A 21562-nucleotide genomic window follows, 5' to 3' on the forward strand; every position below is an offset into this window, starting at 1 on the left:
CTCCTGTGACGTCCTTCTTGATTGTGTCGAACTCACTTTGTGCCTCTGGCGTCCATTGGAAACTGGTGCTCTCCCTGGTCAGCATCCTCATATGGTGTGTCTTTGAAGCAAAGTGTACCACAAATTTGCTGTAGTACTCCGCCATACCCAAAAATGATCTAACCTCCTCCTTGTTGGTGGGGTGGCGGAGCTTCAGCGATTGCCTTTACATTTTCTGCTTTTGGTGTGATGCCTTTTACCCCTATTTCATGGCCTAGATAGGTCACTGACTCCAGGCCCAATCGGCATTTTGCCCACTCTGCTGTGAGGCCTTTGATTTCCAGGGTTTTAAGCACCTTCCCGAGCTTCTGGTCGTGGTCGATTTTGTCTCGCCCCATCACCAGAATGTCATCTTGGAAATATTGGATGCCTGTCATGTCCCTAAACAGCTGGTGCATTAGCTTCTGGAACACGGCAGCTGCCGAGGCCAGTCCAAACGGCATGCGGCGGAACTGATAGCAACCAAATGGGGTGATGAATGATGTGAGTTTCCTGCTGTCCGGGTGCAATTCTATTTGGTGGTAACCGGAGGTCAAATCAATGGTGGAGTACCATTTGACCCCCCTGGTTCTCGCCAACATTTCATCAATCCTTGGGAGGGGGAATTTTTCCACGACAATGTTCTTATTTAGTTCCCTCAAGTCAACGCAAAGCCTGACCTTCCCGTTGGGCTTCATGACTACCACCAACGGTGCGAGCCATTCCGCACAGGTAATGGGTTCAATTATCCCTTTTTTCTCCAAGTCTTGAAGCTCTGTTTGAACTGCCTCTCTTACCGCTATAGGTACATTCCTTACTTTGTGGGCGACGGGAATGGCGTCCTCATTGAGTACAATCTTGTGTTGGAATCTCTCCAGTTTCCCTACTGTACCTCCGAACACCTTTGGGTAGTTTTCTTTCCACTCAGTCAGATTGGGCCACGTTTCCGGTTCCGTGAGCAGGATCTGTTCTTTCCCTCCTGGGTCCAATTTTATTCCCAGGTCGCCCTGGTCCAGCCATCCCAGTACAGACGGTCCCCTTTCTGAGACGTACAGCTTGCATAGCGCTGACCGGCCTCTGAACTCGAATTTTAGGAGCCGGAAACCCACCATGGGGATGCGATCGCCATTATATGTGACTGGTCGGATGTCCAGTTTCTCCAACTCTGGTCCTAGCTTGGGTCTGAAGGTGTCGTCCCACACCGCCCTTTGAACGATAGTGTAGGGGGAGCCTGTATCCGCTACTACACTGATGGTTATTCCGCCCATCTTCATTTCTAGTACTGGTTTGGTTGTCCTTGTTCCATCCACGCTTAATACCTGGTCATATATGCATAAAACGGTGACTACTTCCTCTTCTGTGGTCCCGTCCTGGTTTTCCTCCTCTTGGTCGATGTATTTCACCACGTTTTTTGACATTTTCTTCCGGCACACTTTCTCGTAATGGCCGATGATGCCGCAGTGCATGCACTTGGCCCTGAATGCGGTACATCTTCTATCGTGTGCCTCGTGGGACCAACTTCCGCACCTGTAGCACGTTTTCTTGGTGTCGTTGCCTGCTTGTTTTCCTTGCTGTCCTGTGCTGCCTTGCCATTTGTTGGGTCCTTTTTGTGCGGGGCCCTTGTACCTCTGGTCCCTGCGAGGTTCCTCTTCATATACCTTGTTTACCATGGCACTGGTTGATGTGTCTTTCTTGGTAGCGTCGGCACACCTGCGTGCGAGTTCTGCCCTCTTGACGATGACCATCACATCTTTGAGTGTGGTGTCTCCACTCGCCCACAGCTTGTCCTGAACGTTCGTGCTGGAGGTGTGCATCACTATCTGGTCTTTGATAAACTCCTCCTCCCATTCTCTGTACCTGCACGTGGCCGCTAGTTTCTTCAGGGCCGCAACGTATTCCTCAATCGACTCTCCAGCTCGTTGTTTCCTCTGCTGGAAATTGAATCTGTCGACTGATACGCATACAGTGGGTCGATAATGTTCGTTTAGGTCGTCGATGGCGTGGGCATACACATCATCGTCCGTGCTATCTCTCTGCTTGGGCACCAGGCTCTTGTAGATTCTGAGTCCTTCTGGCCCCAAATTGAGTAGTAGTATGCGTTTCTTCCTTTTGGAGTTGAAGTTCTCTTCATTCTCGTCCTCCAGGACCCCTATAAAGTTGTCTATATATTCTCGCCAGTCCTCCCACTTCATCAGTGGTTCCCCTGGTCTCGGTAGGAACTGGACCGGCGCTATGGCGTATCCCGCTGGTGTGCTCATCTTCTCTTCTTTGACTGTGGGTGCCCTGTCTCCTTTGCTGGTGGGGCTGCCTGGGGTGCTGTCCGCCTCTCCTTTGCAGGGTTGTGCCTGGGGACTCTCGGTGTCAGCCCCCTCCCCCTGCTTAGTGGCTGCCAGCTCGCTACCTCTCGTGTAAGTGGGCGGTTTGGATTTGGCGCGCTTGTCTTGCCTGCACGCGGTCTCTGCGCCGCCTTCCTGCTAGCTTCCCTGTCCGGGCAGTTATGGGCTCTGCCACGCTCTTCAGGTTTTTTTTTATGGGAACTTATCTGTTGCATAGGTCCTGGCTCTGTTCTGTTGGCGCTGCTAGGATCATATGGCCTCTCCGATTCTTACTGCAACAGGGTCCGTATTGACTGGAGCTCTTCTGACTCTCCCTGAGTTCCCTCGTGTTGGGTCCGTTATATATATATATTTTTTTCTTCGAGGATTCTGGTCGCATCCCGACCTCGTCGCCACTGTAGAAATGCTGTTTAGCAATAAATCGATGACTCAGTTGTGTGGTATTACGCTTCTTTATTTTAACAATTTACTTTTCTGAAGAGCGCCGAGCCGGCGCTGTTGACTGTCCGCTGCCGCGCCTCCTAATGAGATGCGCGCGCATCCACCTAAAATGGCCGCCGCACGTCACGTCGTTACGTGACGTGCATCAACTAGTAAGCGCCACTACACTGTGCCTGGAGTTTATTTAAACTGCATGTGTAATAAAAAAAAATCCTGCTGGCTTTATTTTTATTTTTCATTGCTGTGTATTATATTTTTTCTAAATATGGTGTTCGCTGGAGAACCTGAGATTAAAATGAGACCGTATTTTACATAATTTGCAAACCAAAAAAGAGTATTAAAATATTAGGAAATTGTAGGATATTATGACAGGTCAAATTCACCTACAAACGCACCAAAACACACCCAAACTAAGCCAAGTCTTATATGGACGAAACAAACACATGCCCAGAGCCCTAAAACACAGGAACCTTAGCCCACACCAATTCTACCCATTCTAACCCTTAAAAACTTGCCACACAAGGTGTAACACTGCCACCTACTGATAGTTGAGTGATAAAGGCTTGTGTTCTTAAGTCTTGTGCTGTAACAGTCTTTTCGTAGTAAAAAAAATATGTGGTAAATATCATTTGAAGTAAAAACTTTGGAATAAAGGCTGTTTCCCCCTATTTCACATACAGTCAGGCCACTAAGAGGATACAAGACATGCCTATATGCTGTGCAGGGGACAGTCTCATCCCAACAGCTATTGAAAAGCAATCAAATCCCCGAGCAGCAGAAAAGACGTCCCAGAAAAGTCCTCAAGGAAGGCATTGAGAAGGGGCATGGTCTGCAGCCGGAGGGAATGGCCGCGCTCTGAGGCGGCTCCTCGGCCCTCGCTCAAACATCAGCTCCTGATCCTTAGCCGAAGTGCCTGATTCCCCTCTACACCACGGGATACCGCTTGAGAGATGACGTGGTCTCTATTGCCTGTCTTTTGGACGCCTCCGGGCCCCAGTGGCCGTTACAAGCTCCCTGCTCCCTGCGGTCCCCGGACCCAAAGATGGTGGCCGCGATCAATGCTGGCGGCGGGGCCCGACTCCGGGCCTGATTCCTCGGCCCTGGTGCTGCTTAGAAGTGCTGCGGGTGGCGTCGGAGCCCGGGAGGATGACTGGGAACGGCCCCGCAGAGACCTTGCTCCTCTAGCACCGGAGAGTGCTGACTTGTGCGGCCGCCTACAGACCCCCTACCACCCGGGGTCCGTTTCACGCGAGTCCCCGGCTTTGGGCCTGCTGCCGGGGACTGCCCACTGCTGCCTGCCACAACCTTACGCCCCGCTACTGAGACCTGCCGCGGCGGCTCCCTGGCTTCCCCTTGGCCCCCGCGGAGTGCAGCGAGGGCCGTGCTCGCTGGGGGGTGGCTCGGGGGGGCCGCCCAGACGTACCATCACCTCGCAGTCATAGGGTGACCAGTTTTTGCTGCGGCAGAGAAGGCTCACATATCCAGATCCTCTGGGCCCACGTAAACTACACCACTGCGTCCTTGACCCTGAATAGCGCAGAGACAGGGGCGATCGCTCTGTACAGCCCTGCCTCCTTATCCTGAGGGCGCCTCCCTTACGATTCAACCAGATCGTGGTGATCTGCTGCCCACCCTGGGCCCCTGCTCGCATTGGAGTGCCACCTTCACGTTCCACAGAACCACGCCCAACCAGCTGGGGCTCTACCCCTCCTTGCAGAGGCCTACAGCCTCGCTTGGACCCTGGGGCGTCCCACCCCCCTCTTCTACTGGACTGCCTGGCCGGCCTGTCTCCAGAGTGGGGTGCTTCAACACACCACTGGTCGCCCTCCCCACGGGGGGTGACGCCTTAACGCTCCCCGATACGTCGCTACTGCTCTGCTCCAATCCTCTCGCTCTTACCAGAGCCCTACACTCTCAAGCTGCGCCGACCCTTTGGAGTTAATTGCGGGTGGCCTGCACCGGGTGTGTTCGGGCCCGCTCTTTCTTGACTGTGTCCTAATTCGTTCCTTTGGACTGCGCAGTGAGCATTGACCTTCCTGATGGCTTCCGGCAAAGGCAACAGGCCAACCAACCAAAGGCAGATTAATAAACTCTCCTGGGGGTCTAGGGGTGAATCCAAGGAGGGAATCCCAGAACCTGCAACTAAAACTGCGACTCCTCCCCCGCCGACTTGAACCCCCCACACTGGAAGACGTGATGGAGGCGATAGCCGGGGTCCGCTCTTCGCTGGAAACCCGGATCGACTCGGTGAACGTAGAGGTCACCCTGTTGAGAGCTGACCTCCGCAAGATGGACTCCAATGTGCGAGACATAGAGGTGAAAACTACATCGCTCATAGGCGACACCTCCACCCTCCAGCAACAAGTGGCGCAGCTCCAGAAACAACAGCTGCAGATGGGAGAGCTCCTCGACGACTATGAAGGACACGCAAGGCGCAACAACATCCGTATCCTGGGGGTTCCGGAGCGCCTCGAGGGGCCGGCTACCGATCTCTTTGTCGAGAATTTAATTCTGAAACATCTCCAGCAAAAACAACTATCTAACTACTTCTCAATAGAGCGGGCACACAGAGTCCCGGGGGGCAGACCGAGGCCGGGTGCCCCCCCCGCCCCATCATCGCCCGGGTATTCAACTTTCGTGACCGTGACGTCATCCTTCAAATGGCACGAACGGCGCCACCCCTATGCCTGGAGAACGCTCAAATCATGCTCTTTCCTGACTTCACCGTGAAAGTCCAGGCCCGTAGACGCAGTTTCCTTGAAGTCAAAAGGGCACTCCGCGCCAAAGACATAAAGGCTAAACTACGTGTGGAGTCGGAGGGCAAGACCTGGTTCTTTGTGTCCCAAGAGAATGGTATGGGACTGGATAGAGGGATGGCGTTAATCGAAGACCGCTTCACCTCATCGCCGGGGATCGCCTGCGCGCACTGATCCAAATTTGCTCCTGGAAAGTCAGGACTTGTTCACCGAAGGCACTCCAGTAACTTTTTCAGCTGTTCGTTTCTTTTCTGCTGTTATTCCAGGACCCTGGCCCGTGACCAGCCTTGTTTTGTTGAGGCCCTCTGCTACAGGCCGGCCGGGGGTCCGCTGGTTGGCGCCAGCCCATAGTCTCCACGAATCCTTTTCTGGTCCGGACATTATGGATCATCTAGGTTGTTTTCTTCTGTATTGTAATGTGTGAATGCCATTGCTGATGTACTGTGTTTTGGAGGTGCACTAGGCTCTGCCATCCTGTTCACCCATAGCGAGGGCACCCATGGCTCTCCACTTACTCCGTCAATGTTTGGGAGAGCGACAGGCACTCTGCCTAGTTGGGGAGTGGATAGTTCTAAGTCCGCGGGCAGGGGGGCAGGGAGGGGGGAAGGGTTGGGAGGGAGGGGGGTTTCAGGGTGTTCTGTTCTGGTTTTCTTTTTCTTTTGTGTTTTCAGCAGAGTCTTTTCATGTCACACTTCACTTCTCCTTCAGGGTCCAACTGTGGCGGGCTGGCCGCCTTGGGTATCACCTGGTCCCCGAGAGCGCATAACCTCCGGATCATGTATCTCCTCTTGTCCCGATAGGCCGATGGCCCGAACGGCCCTTCTTCCATTTGTCCGTCCACAGATCCCACATAATCCACCATCATGTCGCAGCCCATCTCTAGAACCCTCATGATACTGTCATGGAATGTTAACGGGTTGGGGCACAAAATAAAATGAGGCATAGTCCTTCAATACTTACGGCGCCACTCCCCTGACATCGTCTTGTTGCAGGAGACGCACTTGGTAGGCAACACTTGTCATGCTTTTCAGCATGGCGGCTACAAACTACTGGTGCACGCGTGGTTCACCTCTGGATCCCGTGGCACGGGGATTCTTGTTAAAAAGAACCTCGCACTCACTCACACGAAGACATGGGCTGACCCTCTGGGCCGCTTTGGACTAGTAAAGGCCGCTTGGGAGGGACGTCCCCTAAACATTATCTCTGCATACCTTCCGCCGACCCTAGTTTGCGACTCTCTCAGAAGCTAGGCGCCCGACTGCTAGGCCTCCCCACTGGCACACTCCTAATCGGGGGGGGGGGGGGACTTCAACACGACAATGTGTGACGAATTAGACCGCCGACCTAAGCGCAGCTCTCATCGGCAGAACTCAGACCTGTCCGCCTTCGCGCACACTATGGGACTTGAGGACATTTGGCGCCACCACTATCCAGACACACCCTACTTCACACACTACTCAAACGCACACAACAGCATGTCCCAAATTGATTATTTATTCTGTCCCACCACGGATATTGGCTGCTTCATCCGCCCGAAAAGTCTTCCCCGCGGCATCTCTGATCACTCACCCCTTAGTGTGGACCTAACTTATCACCGTCAATTTGTACGCGGTCCCATTATTATTAACCCCTGGCTCATGCAGATCCCGGACATCAAAGACAGCCTGATTGAGCGAACTGAATTCTATTTCGCGGAGAACGTCGGTTCGGTGGACTCCGCTGTCACGCCTTGGGATGCATACCTAGCAGTTGTCAAGGGCGAGACACTGGCGCTTAAGATGGGGTACTTACGTAAACACAACAAACAGATTCTTCAGGCCGAATCCGACCTCCTTAGCCTCGAAACATCCCACAATGCTGCCCCATCGGCGGTCACGGCTCGCCATCTCCAAGCCCAGCAAATGGCCTACAAAGCGTTGTCACAGGAAAAGGCGCAAGTTCGATTGCTCCACACGCGCCACCGTGTGTATGAGTTCGGCGACAGTGCGGGTAAGATGCCTGCATGGCTGGAACGGCGAGACCAGGGGTCTAGATGGGTGTCATCCATAATAAGACCGGACGGGTTCAAGGTTGTGGACCCGCAAGACATAGCAGAGGCCTTCGTCGACCATCTGGAACTCATTTACACCGCTGGTACATGCTACACTTCAGAGGAGTCCAGACAACTTCTGGGTGAGATGCGCCTACCTACCATCTCCGATGCGGATAAAGAGACCCTGGATGCCGACATTACGGCGGAGGAGCTCACTACGGCTCTCTTTGCCGTCAATTCCGGCAACGCTATGGGCCCCAACGGGGTCCCCATAGAATTCCTGAAGGGCATGGTCCCAGGAATTGTCCCCCACCTCAAGAACATGCTTGAAGAAAGCCGTGACTGTGGTACCCTACCGCTCGACCAACGACTGGCCTCCATCGTGGTCATCCTCAAGCCGAATAAACCACCCACTGATTTCGGCTCTTATAGACCGATTTCCCTGATTATTGCGGAGGCAAAGGTCCTGGCTAAGCTTCTGGCAAACCGCCTTCTTCTCGTGCTTCCCTCCCTCATACACGACGACCAGTCCGGTTTCCTCCCGGGCCGCAACACGGCACTGAATCTACGGAGGGTTAATAACGTCTTGAGTCGACAATCTATCATACAACAAGATGTCGCCATTTTATCCCTAGATGCCAGGATGGCGTTCGACTCGATCGAATGGCCCTACCTCTTCGAGGTCCTGCTTCGATTTGGCTTCGGGCCCAACTTCATTAGCTGGGTGCGGCTCTTGTATACAGACCTACTGGGCCAAGTCCGGGTCAACAACCACACGTCCCGACGGTTTCACCTCCACTGGGGCACCCAACAGGGATGCCCCCTGTCCTCACTTTTGTTCGCCCTCACCCTCGAACCCCTCGATCACTGGATCCGAACGGACGTCTCCATCAGGGGCCTCCAATGGAATGACAAGATCACGGACAAGATTTCCCTCTATGCCGATGACATCCTGGTATATGTAGCTTCCCCCCGATCCTCTATTAATAGTTTATTCCATGTTCTTACCAACTTTGAGAAATATTCGGGCTACTTGATCAATTGGGCTAAATCAACACTATACATGCTACATGGCCCCCCGCCCCGTCTACCCCGGGGGTTTTCCATCGCAGTGGCTCCGGATGGATTTAGATATCTCGGTATTTATGTCACATCGGACCCCAAGGTGTTCCATGATTGTAAACTGTTGGGCCCCCTGCGCAGACTGCACAGTGACGTGGCCCACTGGCGGTCCCTCCCACTCTCCCTCCCTGGCAGGGCGGCCTTGTTTAAAATGCTGGCGCTCCCGCGTTTCCTGTACGCTCTGCAGAACTGTCCCTTTAATATCCCGGACTCCTATTTTAGCGCTGTGGAGAATGAAATCCGCCTCCTGTTGTGGGATGGCGGGGCAGCCCGTATCGCCCTTCACAAACTCTATCAAGGTTGGTACGACGGTTGCATTGCCTTACCTAATCTCCGCCTCTACTATTGGGCGTCGCAACGGGTGGCGGTCAACCATTGGATCCGTGGTTCACCCCTGGATCCGGCCTTCCTCCTTGATAGATGCCAGACCGGACGAGAGGGCTACCTGGGGGCCCTCTACAGTAAACTAACCAGGAATAGATATGTCGGACCCATGGCACACACTGTCGCAATATGGCATAGGGCCAACAAGAGTTTGGGGTGGTCAGATAAACTCACTAAGGCGACACCCTTATGGTCGTCGCAACGCTTGGGTTCCCTCTGCCATCTTCAGGGATTCGACAAATGGGATACGATAGGGATTTCGACGGTGGGAGACCTTGTGCATAGGGGTAAGCTATTGACATTTACAGATCTTCAGACCAAATATTCCCTTGCAGTGACAGAATCTTTCCGCTATCTGCAAATCAAGCATGCCATCCTTGCCGCCATCCCAGACCTCACGTCCATCCCTGAGACTCCCCCTTGGAGGATAGACTATCAGAACCCCTCCCTGCGAAAGCCATCTCCTACACCTATCGCAAGCTTTGTAACAATCTCCCCGATCCCTTGCAGGCCCTGCGGAACAAATTGGAGGGAGACCTGGGTCCCCTAGCTGATGAGGATTGGCGGGCGGCCCTGATGTCCCCCAGAGAATCGGCTATCTGCCATAGGTTCAGACTAATCCAGCTGAAGGTTTTACATAGAGCCTACATGTCCGCTCCTACACTGGCCAAAATTGGTAGACGCTCTGATGCATTGTGTCTGCGGGGCTGTGGCTTACCTGGCACCTTTTACCACATCTTATGGGAGTGCCCAGAGGTGCAACACTTTTGGGGTGGAACAGTCCATAAAATGAGTAGTTCACTGGGTAAGCCACTCCTACCGTTGCCAAAAGAATGTGTTCTTAACATATGGGGGGCCACAGACCTGAATGAACTGGAATTGCAGTGGGCGGCGTTAGGTTTTCTACTAGCTAAACACTCCATTGCGGTGAGATGGGGCTCCCAAGAAAAGCCGCTGGTGGTGGGCTGGATGGCTGAGATTGACCGTTGCATGATTGCTGAAAAGACGGTTTACAAAATAAGAGGCTGCCCCAAGAATTGGGACAAGAAATGGGGACATTGGAACAAGTATCGGGGTGAACTTTGCGAATCTCCGACAACTGAGCTAGCTATGGCCCAGGCTGGACCCCTGGGACGAATTGTATGCTAATGTAATTTTTGCTTGCTTTGTACCTTGACTCAATTGTATTGCTCTGATTGTGATTGATTTCCTGACTCTGTTTTTCTCTTAATAAAATCTTATGTTAAAAAAAGGAAGGCATTGAGAGATCTATTCGTAACTTTAACCAAAATTGTCAGATTCAAACGTCCTTGCAGACCCTCTTTAACTAGCAGGCTGTCTGTATTTTGTTTTTCCACAGCCTTTTCATTGATTAGGCTTGTTACTCTAGTCATTGCCTTTGACTCTCAATGAATTTCCCTTGTGGAGAAGAGAAAGTTACTTACTTGGAATTCTAGTACTCTGTCAGAAGAAAATATTTATTGAATTCATAAGCAACCTTCATTCCTCCCTGGTGAAAATATCTGAAATATTTTTTCTACAAGGATCCTGAGGCTCCGTAGAAATTACCTGAGGTATCTGCTGTAGGAAGCTGGCTCTGTATATACTATACCAAAGTAAGGTATAGTGTACACTGAGTCCAGTGGCTCCCCAGAGGCTTACAGAAGCTTAAGTAGATAATACTAAATGCTCTATTTTTGGTAGTGTGGTTGAGCAGTTAGGCTTATTAGAGGGCTGTGTTAAGCATTTGTTGGACACACTCAGGCAATAAATGATTACACATACTCAAATTCTAAATCCAAGAGCAATTGTTTTGTATAAAAAGTTGTTATTTTGTTTTAGCACCAAGAGGAACTCAGTTGCAGGTAGTAATAGTTTCAAGAATAGCAAAACTTTCAGAATGCAGTAAGAATTGTTTTGCAAGGCAGTACAAATGTTTTACAGTAAAACAAAAATACTTTTGTATTGTCAATCAGAAACAGTAGTACCTAGCAGTTGTAAAAAATATACAGTTTTAAATGCAATAAGAGAAATGCAGTGCAATCCTATGGAAGGAAAACAGTTATATGCATTAACAGGTAAGTACACAACTTACTCTCTCCCCCCTCCCACCCCCTCCCCTCCTTCCTTGTAATATACAGTGAGCCTCATGCGATCACTGCCTTACACTGGTACACCTACCCCTTGTGGCACTGGGGAAACAAAACAAAAAAAACAACAAAAAAAAAGGCCAGGTGGCGCAGACAGCCGGGGTGACTAGGCCCCACGCCCCTCTCTTGAGCTTACCTCCCGATTGTGCACTGAACTGTGGATGAGCTAATTTGTATATGAAACTACATTCAACGATAGTACTACTGTGCTAACTGTTTCCCTGGGGTTTCTGTTTAATGTTTGCCTTTCTTTTTTTGTTATATGCACTGAACTGTTCCCTGTGTCCTGCATAGCATGGGAATGTGCAACGCATTGGTATCCCACTTGACATACAATTGCCCGATCTGTATGCATAGCCGTACCGTGCTCCCTAAAGAACGCTAGTGTCTGCCTTGGGAAGTAGTAAGGGACAGCGACTACGCAAATGTAAGACAATGGCATATCCTTAGCAAACTTGCGTGATTTTAAGTTACATTTCAGACTACGCTGCCGGACCTCTGGTTGTCGGCTTAACAGCTGTGTAAAATGGTAGACAACTGAGTTGAGGTCTTTACCGCTGCCGGCCCAATGGGCTGTAGGCATCAGGCTGTGTCACGCTGGCAATTAACAATAAAGGTCTTACAAAAAAAAAGTACACAACTTACTCTTCCCGTCTTCAGGGGTTTAGACCAACACTGGGCAAGGTTTAGTTTAAAGTAGGTACTGCACCACCAGCGGCACTGAGGCGGGCAGTCACTGGGTCCAATGGTAGTCAATGGAGCCTGGGGGCTCCCACAAGAGGTGCTGGGTGCAGGTAGGTACCTGCGGTTTCAGGGCACAGGTCCCGTGGTTAAGGTGAGCACTGCGGCGGGAGGGGGGGGGGCACAAGGCTGCACCAAAGCTACACCACCAGTTGCACTGGGGCAGCTGGGTGCAGGGTGCAAATCAGTGTTGGGAGCCCAATATAAATGAATGGAGGATGTCAGTTGCACAAAGAGGCTGCAGGCTTGGGCCAGGAGGCTGGATGAAGGTGACTACTGGCTGTACAGGTACTTTGGGATGCAGGGCAAGGCCTGGGCACCATCTCCTGGGCTCCCCAAGGTCAGGGGCTGCATATGCAGGAGTGTCTTTCGGTGTCGGATTTATGTTACGGGAGCTGTTCGCGGTCAGGGGGATTCTTTGTGTTGAGGCTGCAGACGACTTTGTGGGGTCAGCCACAGAAGGTGTCAAGGTCTGGATCGCTGGGGAGATATCACTGGACAGGTAGGCCACTCAGACTCGGGCCGTGGGCGTTGGGTGCTGAGTGGACAGAGGTTGTGTTTCCGCCTGTATCTGGAGTTCTTGGAGTTGGAGTTTTCTGGACAGGGCCGCTGTCCTTGGGAGATCTGGTCTTTGTTGAAGAGTAAAATAGGCAAGATGATGGACTGAATGTTGCACAATGGCAAAACATTCACCCCAGTCACAGATCTGGGTTTAATCCATCGTTATTTTGCTCACCAAGCCACCCCAGTTCAGACATGGCCATATGCAAATCAGTCTTGACCCTGTGCCACATGGGAACAGTCCAGCCCAAACTGCTAAGCCATGTCTTCCTTGGACCGGAATCGAGCATCCTAGGACCGGTTTCTAGCTGTCATCAGAAAAAGATGTAGTGCAAGGAACGCCACTGTGATTCTCTCAGGATGCTCTCTTCTTGAAGGCCTCCCTTCTTGAAGGCCTTTCTTCGAGCTCTCCCTAGCGAGAGACACTAGGGCTGCGAGCGTTTTTTACCAGAACTAACTTGCTAGAATTTGTACTTGTGAATCTGCATTTTAAAAGCTAAAAAGATCGTTTTTATGATTTTTACTGGGGGGCTTCTAAATAGAGAATTTTAATTGGGAACTTACTGAGGCACACTGACACTTCTTCCCACGCCTATACTCTCTTTCCCTGCCTCGCCCAGCCGTGTTGTTTGATTAGGTGCTGGCGGCGGCAGGCGCCATTTTAGGTGTGGCTGGGGGCTGCGCTCTAGTTGCGCCGGACTCCCGCCCTCCCAGGCTATTTAGGGCTGCTCTGTAAAGCCCTCGCTGCCTTTCTTCGAGCTCTCCCTAGCGAGAGACACTAGGGCTGCGAGCGTTTTTTACCAGAACTAACTTGGTAGAATTTGTACTTGTGAATCTGCATTTTAAAAGCTAAAAAGATCGTTTTTATGATTTTTACTGGGGGGCTTCTAAATAGAGAATTTTAATTGGGAACTTACTGAGGCACACTGACACTTCTTCCCACGCCTATACTCTCTTTCCCTGCCTCGCCCAGCCGTGTTGTTTGATTAGGTGCTGGCGGCGGCAGGCGCCATTTTAGGTGTGGCTGGGGGCTGCGCTCTAGTCGCGCCGGCCTCCCACCCTCCTCACACCCTATATAATGTGTCACACGGCCAGACGGCGCAGCGGGCTGGCGCAGCGGGTGCGCCGGATGCGCGCCGAAGCCGCGCCAAAGTCAAGCCCGTCTGCGCCCGTCCGCGACCGGACACGGCCCAGGGCCACACCCCTTGTCCCTGATGGCAGAATTACCTGGAGCAGGAGCGACTTAGTAAGTTTCTCCTCGTATACTTGCACCCCGGGCCTTCATAGTATAAGGGTTGGGGAGATCGAAGGATGTAAACATTGCCAATTCCATTTTAGTACCACGCTTGCTTACTCCAGGGCTAGCGCCTCCTTGTTGTCCTGCGGCCTGATCAATGCCAGATCGCTTAGTTGCCATAAACACGATGTATATGACCTTCTCACTGATAATCATCTCGATCTGTTGTTCATCACTGAAACTTGGTTAGAGGCCAACTCTGATCCTGATGTTGTCCAGGCCTTACCAGACGACTATCAAATGGTGCGACTGGACAGACCCTTAGGCAGAGGAGGAGGAATTGCGATCGCCTTTAAACAGCAATGGGCCTGTAAACTCGAACGAGTCAATTTGGCAGGTTGCGAGGCAGGTGTCTTTAGCATAAACATTGATGGGAGCACGACGATTAAGGGTCTGCTAGTCTATCGCCCTCCAGGACCTATGTCCAGATTCAAAGGCAACCTTTTAGAGTGTGTTACTGAATCAGCGATCAGGAGGGACAAGTTTCTATTGTTAGGAGACTTAAACACACATCTTGACGACTCCTCAGATAAAGGAGCGGTGGAGTTCCGGGATGAACTTCACACCTTACAGCTGGAACTAAAGGGGTTGCTTCCTACACATAATCGTGGGCACTTGCTTGACCCAATATTTGCTAACTGGGAGGATGTCTCAGTTGCTCCCCCAGTGCCCCTGCCTTGGACAGACCATTTCTTGGTCCCATTTGCCATCTCCTTGCCTAAATATAAAGCCAGCGCCCCCACCCCACTCAATTATCCTCGGCGTAGGTGGGCAAGATTCTCCCTGCAAAACTTTAATACGGCCCTCACTGCGGAAGGTCCCCCAGGAGGCAATGATGTGAATACAGCGAATAGGTTGCTTAATGACCGTATTATTGCTGCTCTGGACTGCACAGCCCCGCTGGGACGACCTACCAAAGGGGCTCAGAGACAAAGAACGGCTCCCTGGTTTGGCGAGGCGTTGCGTTGCGCCAAAAGTGACTGCAAACGTGCAGAAAGGCAGTGGAGAGTGGCATACGACGACCGGATGAAAGAGGCCTATCTCGTGAAGAGACGTGCCTATCACAATAAGATTCGGATAGAGAAGGCCACATACTATGCTGACAGAATCCACGAGGCTGAGAACTCGTCTAGGGAACTGTTCAGCATATATAAAACTCTGGCTACCCCAAAAACCTCTACCTTAGAGGACGATCACTCAGTAGCAGCATGCAATCGCATTGCGAACTACTTTGGAGATAAAGTCTCTAAGATTTACTCTGCTTTTCCCCACATACCTCCTGCAGCGGAAATGTCAGCAGACTTATTGAGTGATGAAGCCGATCAAAATCTGCTACTTAATTTTACCACCCCTTCACCGGTGGATTTAGTTAAAATCTGCAGATCTGTTAAATCTGGCTCTCCTCGGGATCCCGCCTCTCCAAAAAGGCTGGGAGACAGTCTGGAAACACTAGAACCCTATATCAGACACCTGCTAGATATCTCCTTTCTATCCAGTTCCATACCAGAGGACTGGAAACAGGCTGTGGTGCTCCCCCTACGTAAGAAGCCCAACATTAGCTTCGAGAAGTTAGATAATCTTCGCCCCATCTCCTTGCTGCCTTATTTTTCTAAGGTCGCGGAGAAAGTGGTAAATAAGCAGCTAATGAAATTTGTGGAAGAAAGCAACCTCCTTCACCCTACGCAATTCGGGTTTCGGCCGCGTCACTCTACGGAGTCTGCCCTTCTTAGAGCTACCGAAACCACCAGGCAAGGTGCTGATGAGGGACAAACCATGGCCTTAATCCTCCTGGACCTCAGTGCGGCGTTCGGCACTGTAGCACACTCCATCTTGCTACAGTGTCTGAGCAAAGGCGGGGTGAGAGGGGCAGCACTGAAATGGATTTACTCATTTCTTGCAGGCCGGGGTTTCCAAGTAAGGCAGGGTGACCATTACTCTGAGCGTATCTCTCTGGATCAGGGGGTGCCGCAGGGCTCGTCCCTGAGCCCAACTCTTTTTAATCTTTATGTTGCCCCGATCGCTACCTTGGTAGAGAGTTACGGCCTCCAAATGGTATCATATGCCGACGACACGCAGTTGGTCGTCTCCCTATCACGTGCGCCCGGTCCCTCGGCGGACATCTTCAGAGCTTGCATGCAAGACCTCGCGGCCTGGATGTCCGCCAATTGCCTCAAACTCAACGGAGGCAAGACCGAGGTACTGGTGGTGGGGGGAGGCCAATCGGCGTGGACGTCGGCGTGGTGGCCGTCGTGCTTGGGTCCAGCACCCACCCCTAGCCAGAAAGCAAAGAACCTGGGCATTTGGTTTGACTCTGACCTTGCCTTTGGTCCCCAGATCAATCAGGTGGTTGGATCATGCTTTGGGACCCTCAAAAGTCTCAGGAAGGTATTAAAATTCTTACCTATCAGAGCCCGCCAAACTCTGGTGCATGCATTAGTCACGTCAAAGATGGATTACGGCAATCTTCTCTACTTAGGAACTCTGGAAAAGAATTTGAGCCGTCTTCAGGTTCTCCAGAATGCCGCTGCCCCTAGTGCTTAGATTACCCAGAAGAGCAGGCTCCGCAGCGGCCCTCCGATCTCTGCACTGGCTCCCGATCCGTAGCAGGGTGGAATTTAAAGCCCTGTGCACGTGCCACCGGATTATCAACGGGAGAGCTCAGCTCCCTCTGAAAGGATTGCTGACACCCTATGAGCCGTCTCGCTCTTTGAGATCTTCCGGCTCAGGACTCCTGGCAATTCCTAAGGTGTCCAGAGCCCGGATGGGTGGAAGATCTTTTAGGCACCTCGCAGCATCCAGATGGAACAAGCTACCTATGGCGCTGCGACTAGAACCTTCAGAAACAATCTTTAGAGCCAAGCTGAAGACTGCTTTATTCACACAGTAGCTTTTCTGCATTTGTAAGTTCTGGTAGGTATTAGCTCCTTAGCGCGGGGGACACGCCGCTGTGCATCACCAAGCGCTCTATAAAACCCCCTAAATAGAAATAGAAATCAGCCAGGATAGCTTGACTCCAGTGGCGTAGGGAGCACGGGACCCCTTTGTTGAAGAGTGCCAGTCTTCCTGGGGTTCTTGAAAGTTGCTGACCACAGGACAGGCGTTCTTTTCTTTGCAGGCTCTTCAAGCTGGAGACAGGCCAGTAGAGCTGGGGCCAAGTCAGTTGTCGTCTTCATGCTATTGTTTCACAGCGTCTTCTTTGTCGTTTTTCTTCGTAGCATCATGGTTCAGGGGTGACTCTAAATACTGATTTTAAGGGTATTACAGGTACAGGCAGCTGGTAGCAAATGGGCTACTTGCCTTTTAGGGTGACTACACCCTTTGTATGTTCCTTTCCTTTGGATAGAGGGCATCACCTAACCTGATTAGTTGGAATCCTTCTATTCAAGATGGAGGATTTCCTAAGGAGGGGGTCACCTCAACCAGGGCAGCTTAGGGGTAGTCCTGGCAGAGAGAGGACACACCTCTCCTGACTACTAATTTTCCTGTCGACCTTGCTACCCAAAATCGGGCTTGATCAGGGGGGCGGGTATCTCCACTAGCTGGAGAGCCCCTGGATAGTACATCAAAGGGCAGGAAGCTTTGAGGCTCACCGCCCTGAATGCCATTCCTGCTTGGCGTTAGGTGTGAAGCATCGCTACCCCAAGCAGCTTTTGTCCTCGACTTACTGGGGCACAAGGGCTTCCATATTAGGGGGTCATTGTGTGGCAGGCTGGTGCAGACCAGTCCGCTGCACACTAGTGGGTAGGTCGTTTTTCAGGAGGCATCTCTAAGATACCCTCTTAGTGCATTCTGGAATAAATACAATAGTGGGATGAGTATGGGTTTATTGTGCTGAGAAGTTTGATACCAAACTTCTCAGCATTCAGTAAAGCCATCGTGGAGCTGTGGAGTTTGTAAAGACCAACTCTCAAACCATGGCTTCACTTCTCTTACAATTTCTAGGAATGTAGACACGGTAGGGACATATTGCTCATGCAGGTATCCCCTCACCTGTGGTATAGTGCTCCCAGCCTTATGGGTGTGAGGCCTGCTAGATGGGTGACTTACCTGTGCCACAGGCAGTGGGAGGCAGGCAGGATTGGCACACAGGGATGTGTGCCATGCCAACATTTAGGTTTTGTCAGCATCAAAATACACAGTCTGCAATGGCAGAGTTTATTTGTTAGGTGAGGGGTCTCTGGGGGTGGTACAATACATGCTGCAGCCCTTAGAGACCCTCTCTGGTCACAAAACCCTTGGAACCTGTGGTACCTTGTACAAGGGACTTACATGTGGGCCAGATGTAAGCCAGCTGTGGAAACAAATGTACAGTTTTGGGAAAGAACACAGGCCTTGGAAACCTGATTGACAGGGACCCAGGGCAAATTCAGTCTAAGTAAATCGAAAATCTGGCAAACAGTGGGGGGGGAGGGGGTTCCTGCAACAGAACCCCACTTTTCTACAGCTGCCACTGCAGGGCTTATGTGATACTAATGTGGAACGCTGCCCTAAAGGACAAGTGTCTGTTTACAACCTCTGCAGTCTGCAGCCTATATAGCTGCATTATTTCTTGTTTTAGTTTGAGCTATACATTACTAAATGCTTATTTTCAGACCAGAATTTTTTTTTAGTATAAATTGTTGTATTTAATTGAAAAAATAAACAAAAACTGACTAATATATCCTGCGAATAGGATACCAAAACGGTTTTGCTTTTGAAACTGTCTTTTCCAAAGTAAAGTTGTTATATATGAATACATTTCTAAAAGTTGTCTGAGATCCTGCACTTTGGGCAACTATACACTGTTCATAGCTTCAATAAAAATAAATCCCTTAAAGGAAAACTAGGATTAGAAGTAAGTAACGTTCCCTTACTTTAAATCCAGGGTGCCCATCATTGGTTACTTATACCCAACCCACTCTCAGTCATGATAACCAGAATGGCTAGAAGATTTATTAAGATTGTTGACTGTCCCTCAAAATAAACTGTCAATACATTGTGCTGCACTTTGGAAGATTGAAGCTGTGTTTTAAAATATATTTATCTTTGAAAATAGTGTTTCAGGAGATGATGTAGAAGTATAAAAGACTCACCTGCGCTAACTCTAGAAACAATATTACTTGTCCTGAAAAGTAAGGTATAGCCATGCTTTTTTTTTGCCCATGACAATAAAGAACTTTATCAGGCTTGATTGACTGGAGGTGGGCATGTGCATGGATAATGACTACATTGGTGCACAGTATCCATGGCATTGTATTATTGAAGGTTTTCTTTTCCTCATGGCTTCCTGGAAAAGGTATTCACAAATTTGTAAAAGGTGTTACTGTAGCAGCTATGCAAAGTGAAATATGAATGTAAATGTCCAGGTATTGTTTATTTCTTTATGAGCATAAAAACATTTCAATGAAGAAGCTTAAATAAGACTGTATTTTACTTTTCTTAATTGCAGCTCTATCAAATTGGAAAATGATTTGTCAGACAGTGAAGAAGAAGGCGGAGATAATGTATGCGATGATTTTGATACAAATTTTAGATGTGTAATGGCTACAAAATCCTTTTGGTACGATTCCTGTACAGAGTTGCCCCCAATATCCAAGTTCTGGCATTCATTAAGAAAAAATATCAAAGTCCTTACTGTTGGTCTGGACATTGGATGTGATGTTATGATTCATAGATCATTTGAAACAGGTGCACCATTTAATGTACAGGCTTCCAGATTTTACGTTGCCAGCCATCATACCCATTCACCATACTGCCTCAGAATTGTCCCTAGTTATAGGAGTCACTGTTCTTCACAGTATTTGGCAGTGGCGGATTACACACTCCCTCTCTCTTCTCCCTCCTCAGCATCCTCGTCAGATGCATTTTGGTTAGAAGACTGTGCTGTTTCTTTAAAATAAAACCCTATTATTTGTACAATCAGAAACGTAGTCTGATATTGCATTGACATGCAGTCGATTATGGACCATTTGCATAATCAATGGAACATGAAGATTTGAATTAAAAATAAAGCTGAACCCCGTCACATTGTCAGTAGTATTTTCTGGACGTTTTATTCAATTTATAATAATCCTGGACCTTTTGCAGTGGCAGCATTTAGTCCAGAAACCAATGTATTTCAAGGTATTTCTTCTTCACATAATTGTGGCAACTTTTTTTCCTGTCAGATTTTGTTATAAGTAGTATGTTTTGTGCTCATAAATCATGTTATAATAAAACTATATATAGATAATATCTATTTATTTAGGTTTGATTATAACATCTTAACATAGATGAAAAATGTTGTTGCTTAACATATTATGAGTGATGTCATTTGTGAGGTCAAAAATAGTATACAATGGGGGCATGAGTTGAGGTTAGTTTACACAACCATAACTGGCAAGTTTCAACATCTTTTAGGTTTTTGTTGTATTACCTTATTTAATCGTGTTTTTTCATTGATTTATGAGGTTTTTCGTAATCTGCTTTAAGGTTGTTAAAACCAAAACTAACTATAGCTTCACTTTAACCTTTGGTTCTTTTCAGTGAATTTGTTTTTTTCATCATATACCACATCCAACAGTTTCCTGAATCCAACCCATCATGAGTGGCTAAACCCTGCTGGCACGGTCATGCCAGCGGAAGTTGAACACGGGGTCTGGCCTTTGAGCTTTATGTGGTAGTGTGTAAAGCAATTCTATCTTGAATATGACTATCGGCCAGAACTGAACTATTGCAGGATAATTGTGTGCACAGTAGTAATAAATGCACTAGTATTTCCAAAATTCAAAACTGTAAAGATGACTTTGAGTATCATTACTCGCTGCCATAGATGGTAGAAGACATACTGTGCACTGCAACATAACATAATAAAAACTTTTCACTGCAACCCTCCAGTTTACCTTACTTTGCACATTGTGTGATTTACTCTGATGCATATCATTCATTTCCTACTGAAATAGCTGCAACCTGTGAAAAAGGTTGAAGCAGGGACTAATTGCGTGGCAAAAAATTCTGCATTGAAATGAAGCCATTTCATGTATAGTGTTCCCCTACAACACATGCAACTGGCAAGATGACCCCCAGCACTTCCAGTATGACTTACGGACAAAGCTTTGCTCAGTCAAAGTGCGTCTTAATTTTCATTTACGTATTGAAAAATATATGTTCATTAACAAGGGCTCTATTTACCTGGCGTTTATAGAACTTAGCTTGCCTTTGTCAATAGACCAAAGCTATGGTTCTTAGTAGCAAGAATGGGGGTCTACAGACATTTAGACATTTCTTTACCAGCTTCATTCTGAGCCGTAATTTTGTACAATCTTTTAAAACTCACCATGCAGCCAGAGTCTCCTAAATCTAGGCCTTTTTCAGTTAACAACATGCTCTCAGTAAAACTCAGGCTTTCTCTTACCAAGGGGTTGTCTTTTGTGAATCACAGTGCTTGTCTGAACATCTTTTTTTTGGAATATATTTATTAACATTTTTTCTGATTGCAAGACAATAACAGTGGTTACCAGCAGAGTATGTAAACATACGCAAATAGAATGCAGCTGTGTATCTAATCAGCAGTAGTGTGCACCAAATCATTATCTTGGGGCCCATCTTCCTATTCCAACCATATAAGATCATTGTGAATCGGAGAGCGAGAGTCCATAGTGTATAAGCCAGGGCTTCCATATTTTCCGAAACTTTTTAGGGCAGGCCCGTGCCTTATAGGTTGTCTTCTCCCCTAGCATATACATGTCCATGCTCTTCCTCCATTT

The 21562-nt window shown here is 49.2% G+C and overlaps 1 protein-coding gene across 2 annotated transcripts in view; it reads left to right on the forward strand.

The window, feature by feature from the left end:
- The window catches only part of PDZD9 (PDZ domain containing 9), a 225768-nt gene extending 205094 nt beyond the window's left edge, over positions 1-20674 (forward strand). Inside the window, exons 4-5 of one of the 2 annotated variants that reach the window (XM_078664204.1) lie at positions 19267-19321; positions 20343-20674. In XM_078664204.1, the coding sequence (XP_078520330.1) occupies positions 19267-19321; positions 20343-20345 (58 nt within the window). In that variant the 3' untranslated portion in view covers positions 20346-20674. Of the gene's footprint in view, positions 1-19266; positions 20303-20342 lie in introns of those variants that run through there. The other variant, XM_078664203.1, reaches the window with a different exon arrangement.
- The last annotated feature ends 888 nt before the right edge of the window (positions 20675-21562 follow it).

This window comes from Lissotriton helveticus, chromosome 10 (genome assembly GCF_964261635.1).
Source record: "Lissotriton helveticus chromosome 10, aLisHel1.1, whole genome shotgun sequence".
Lineage (NCBI taxonomy): Eukaryota > Metazoa > Chordata > Amphibia > Caudata > Salamandridae > Lissotriton > Lissotriton helveticus.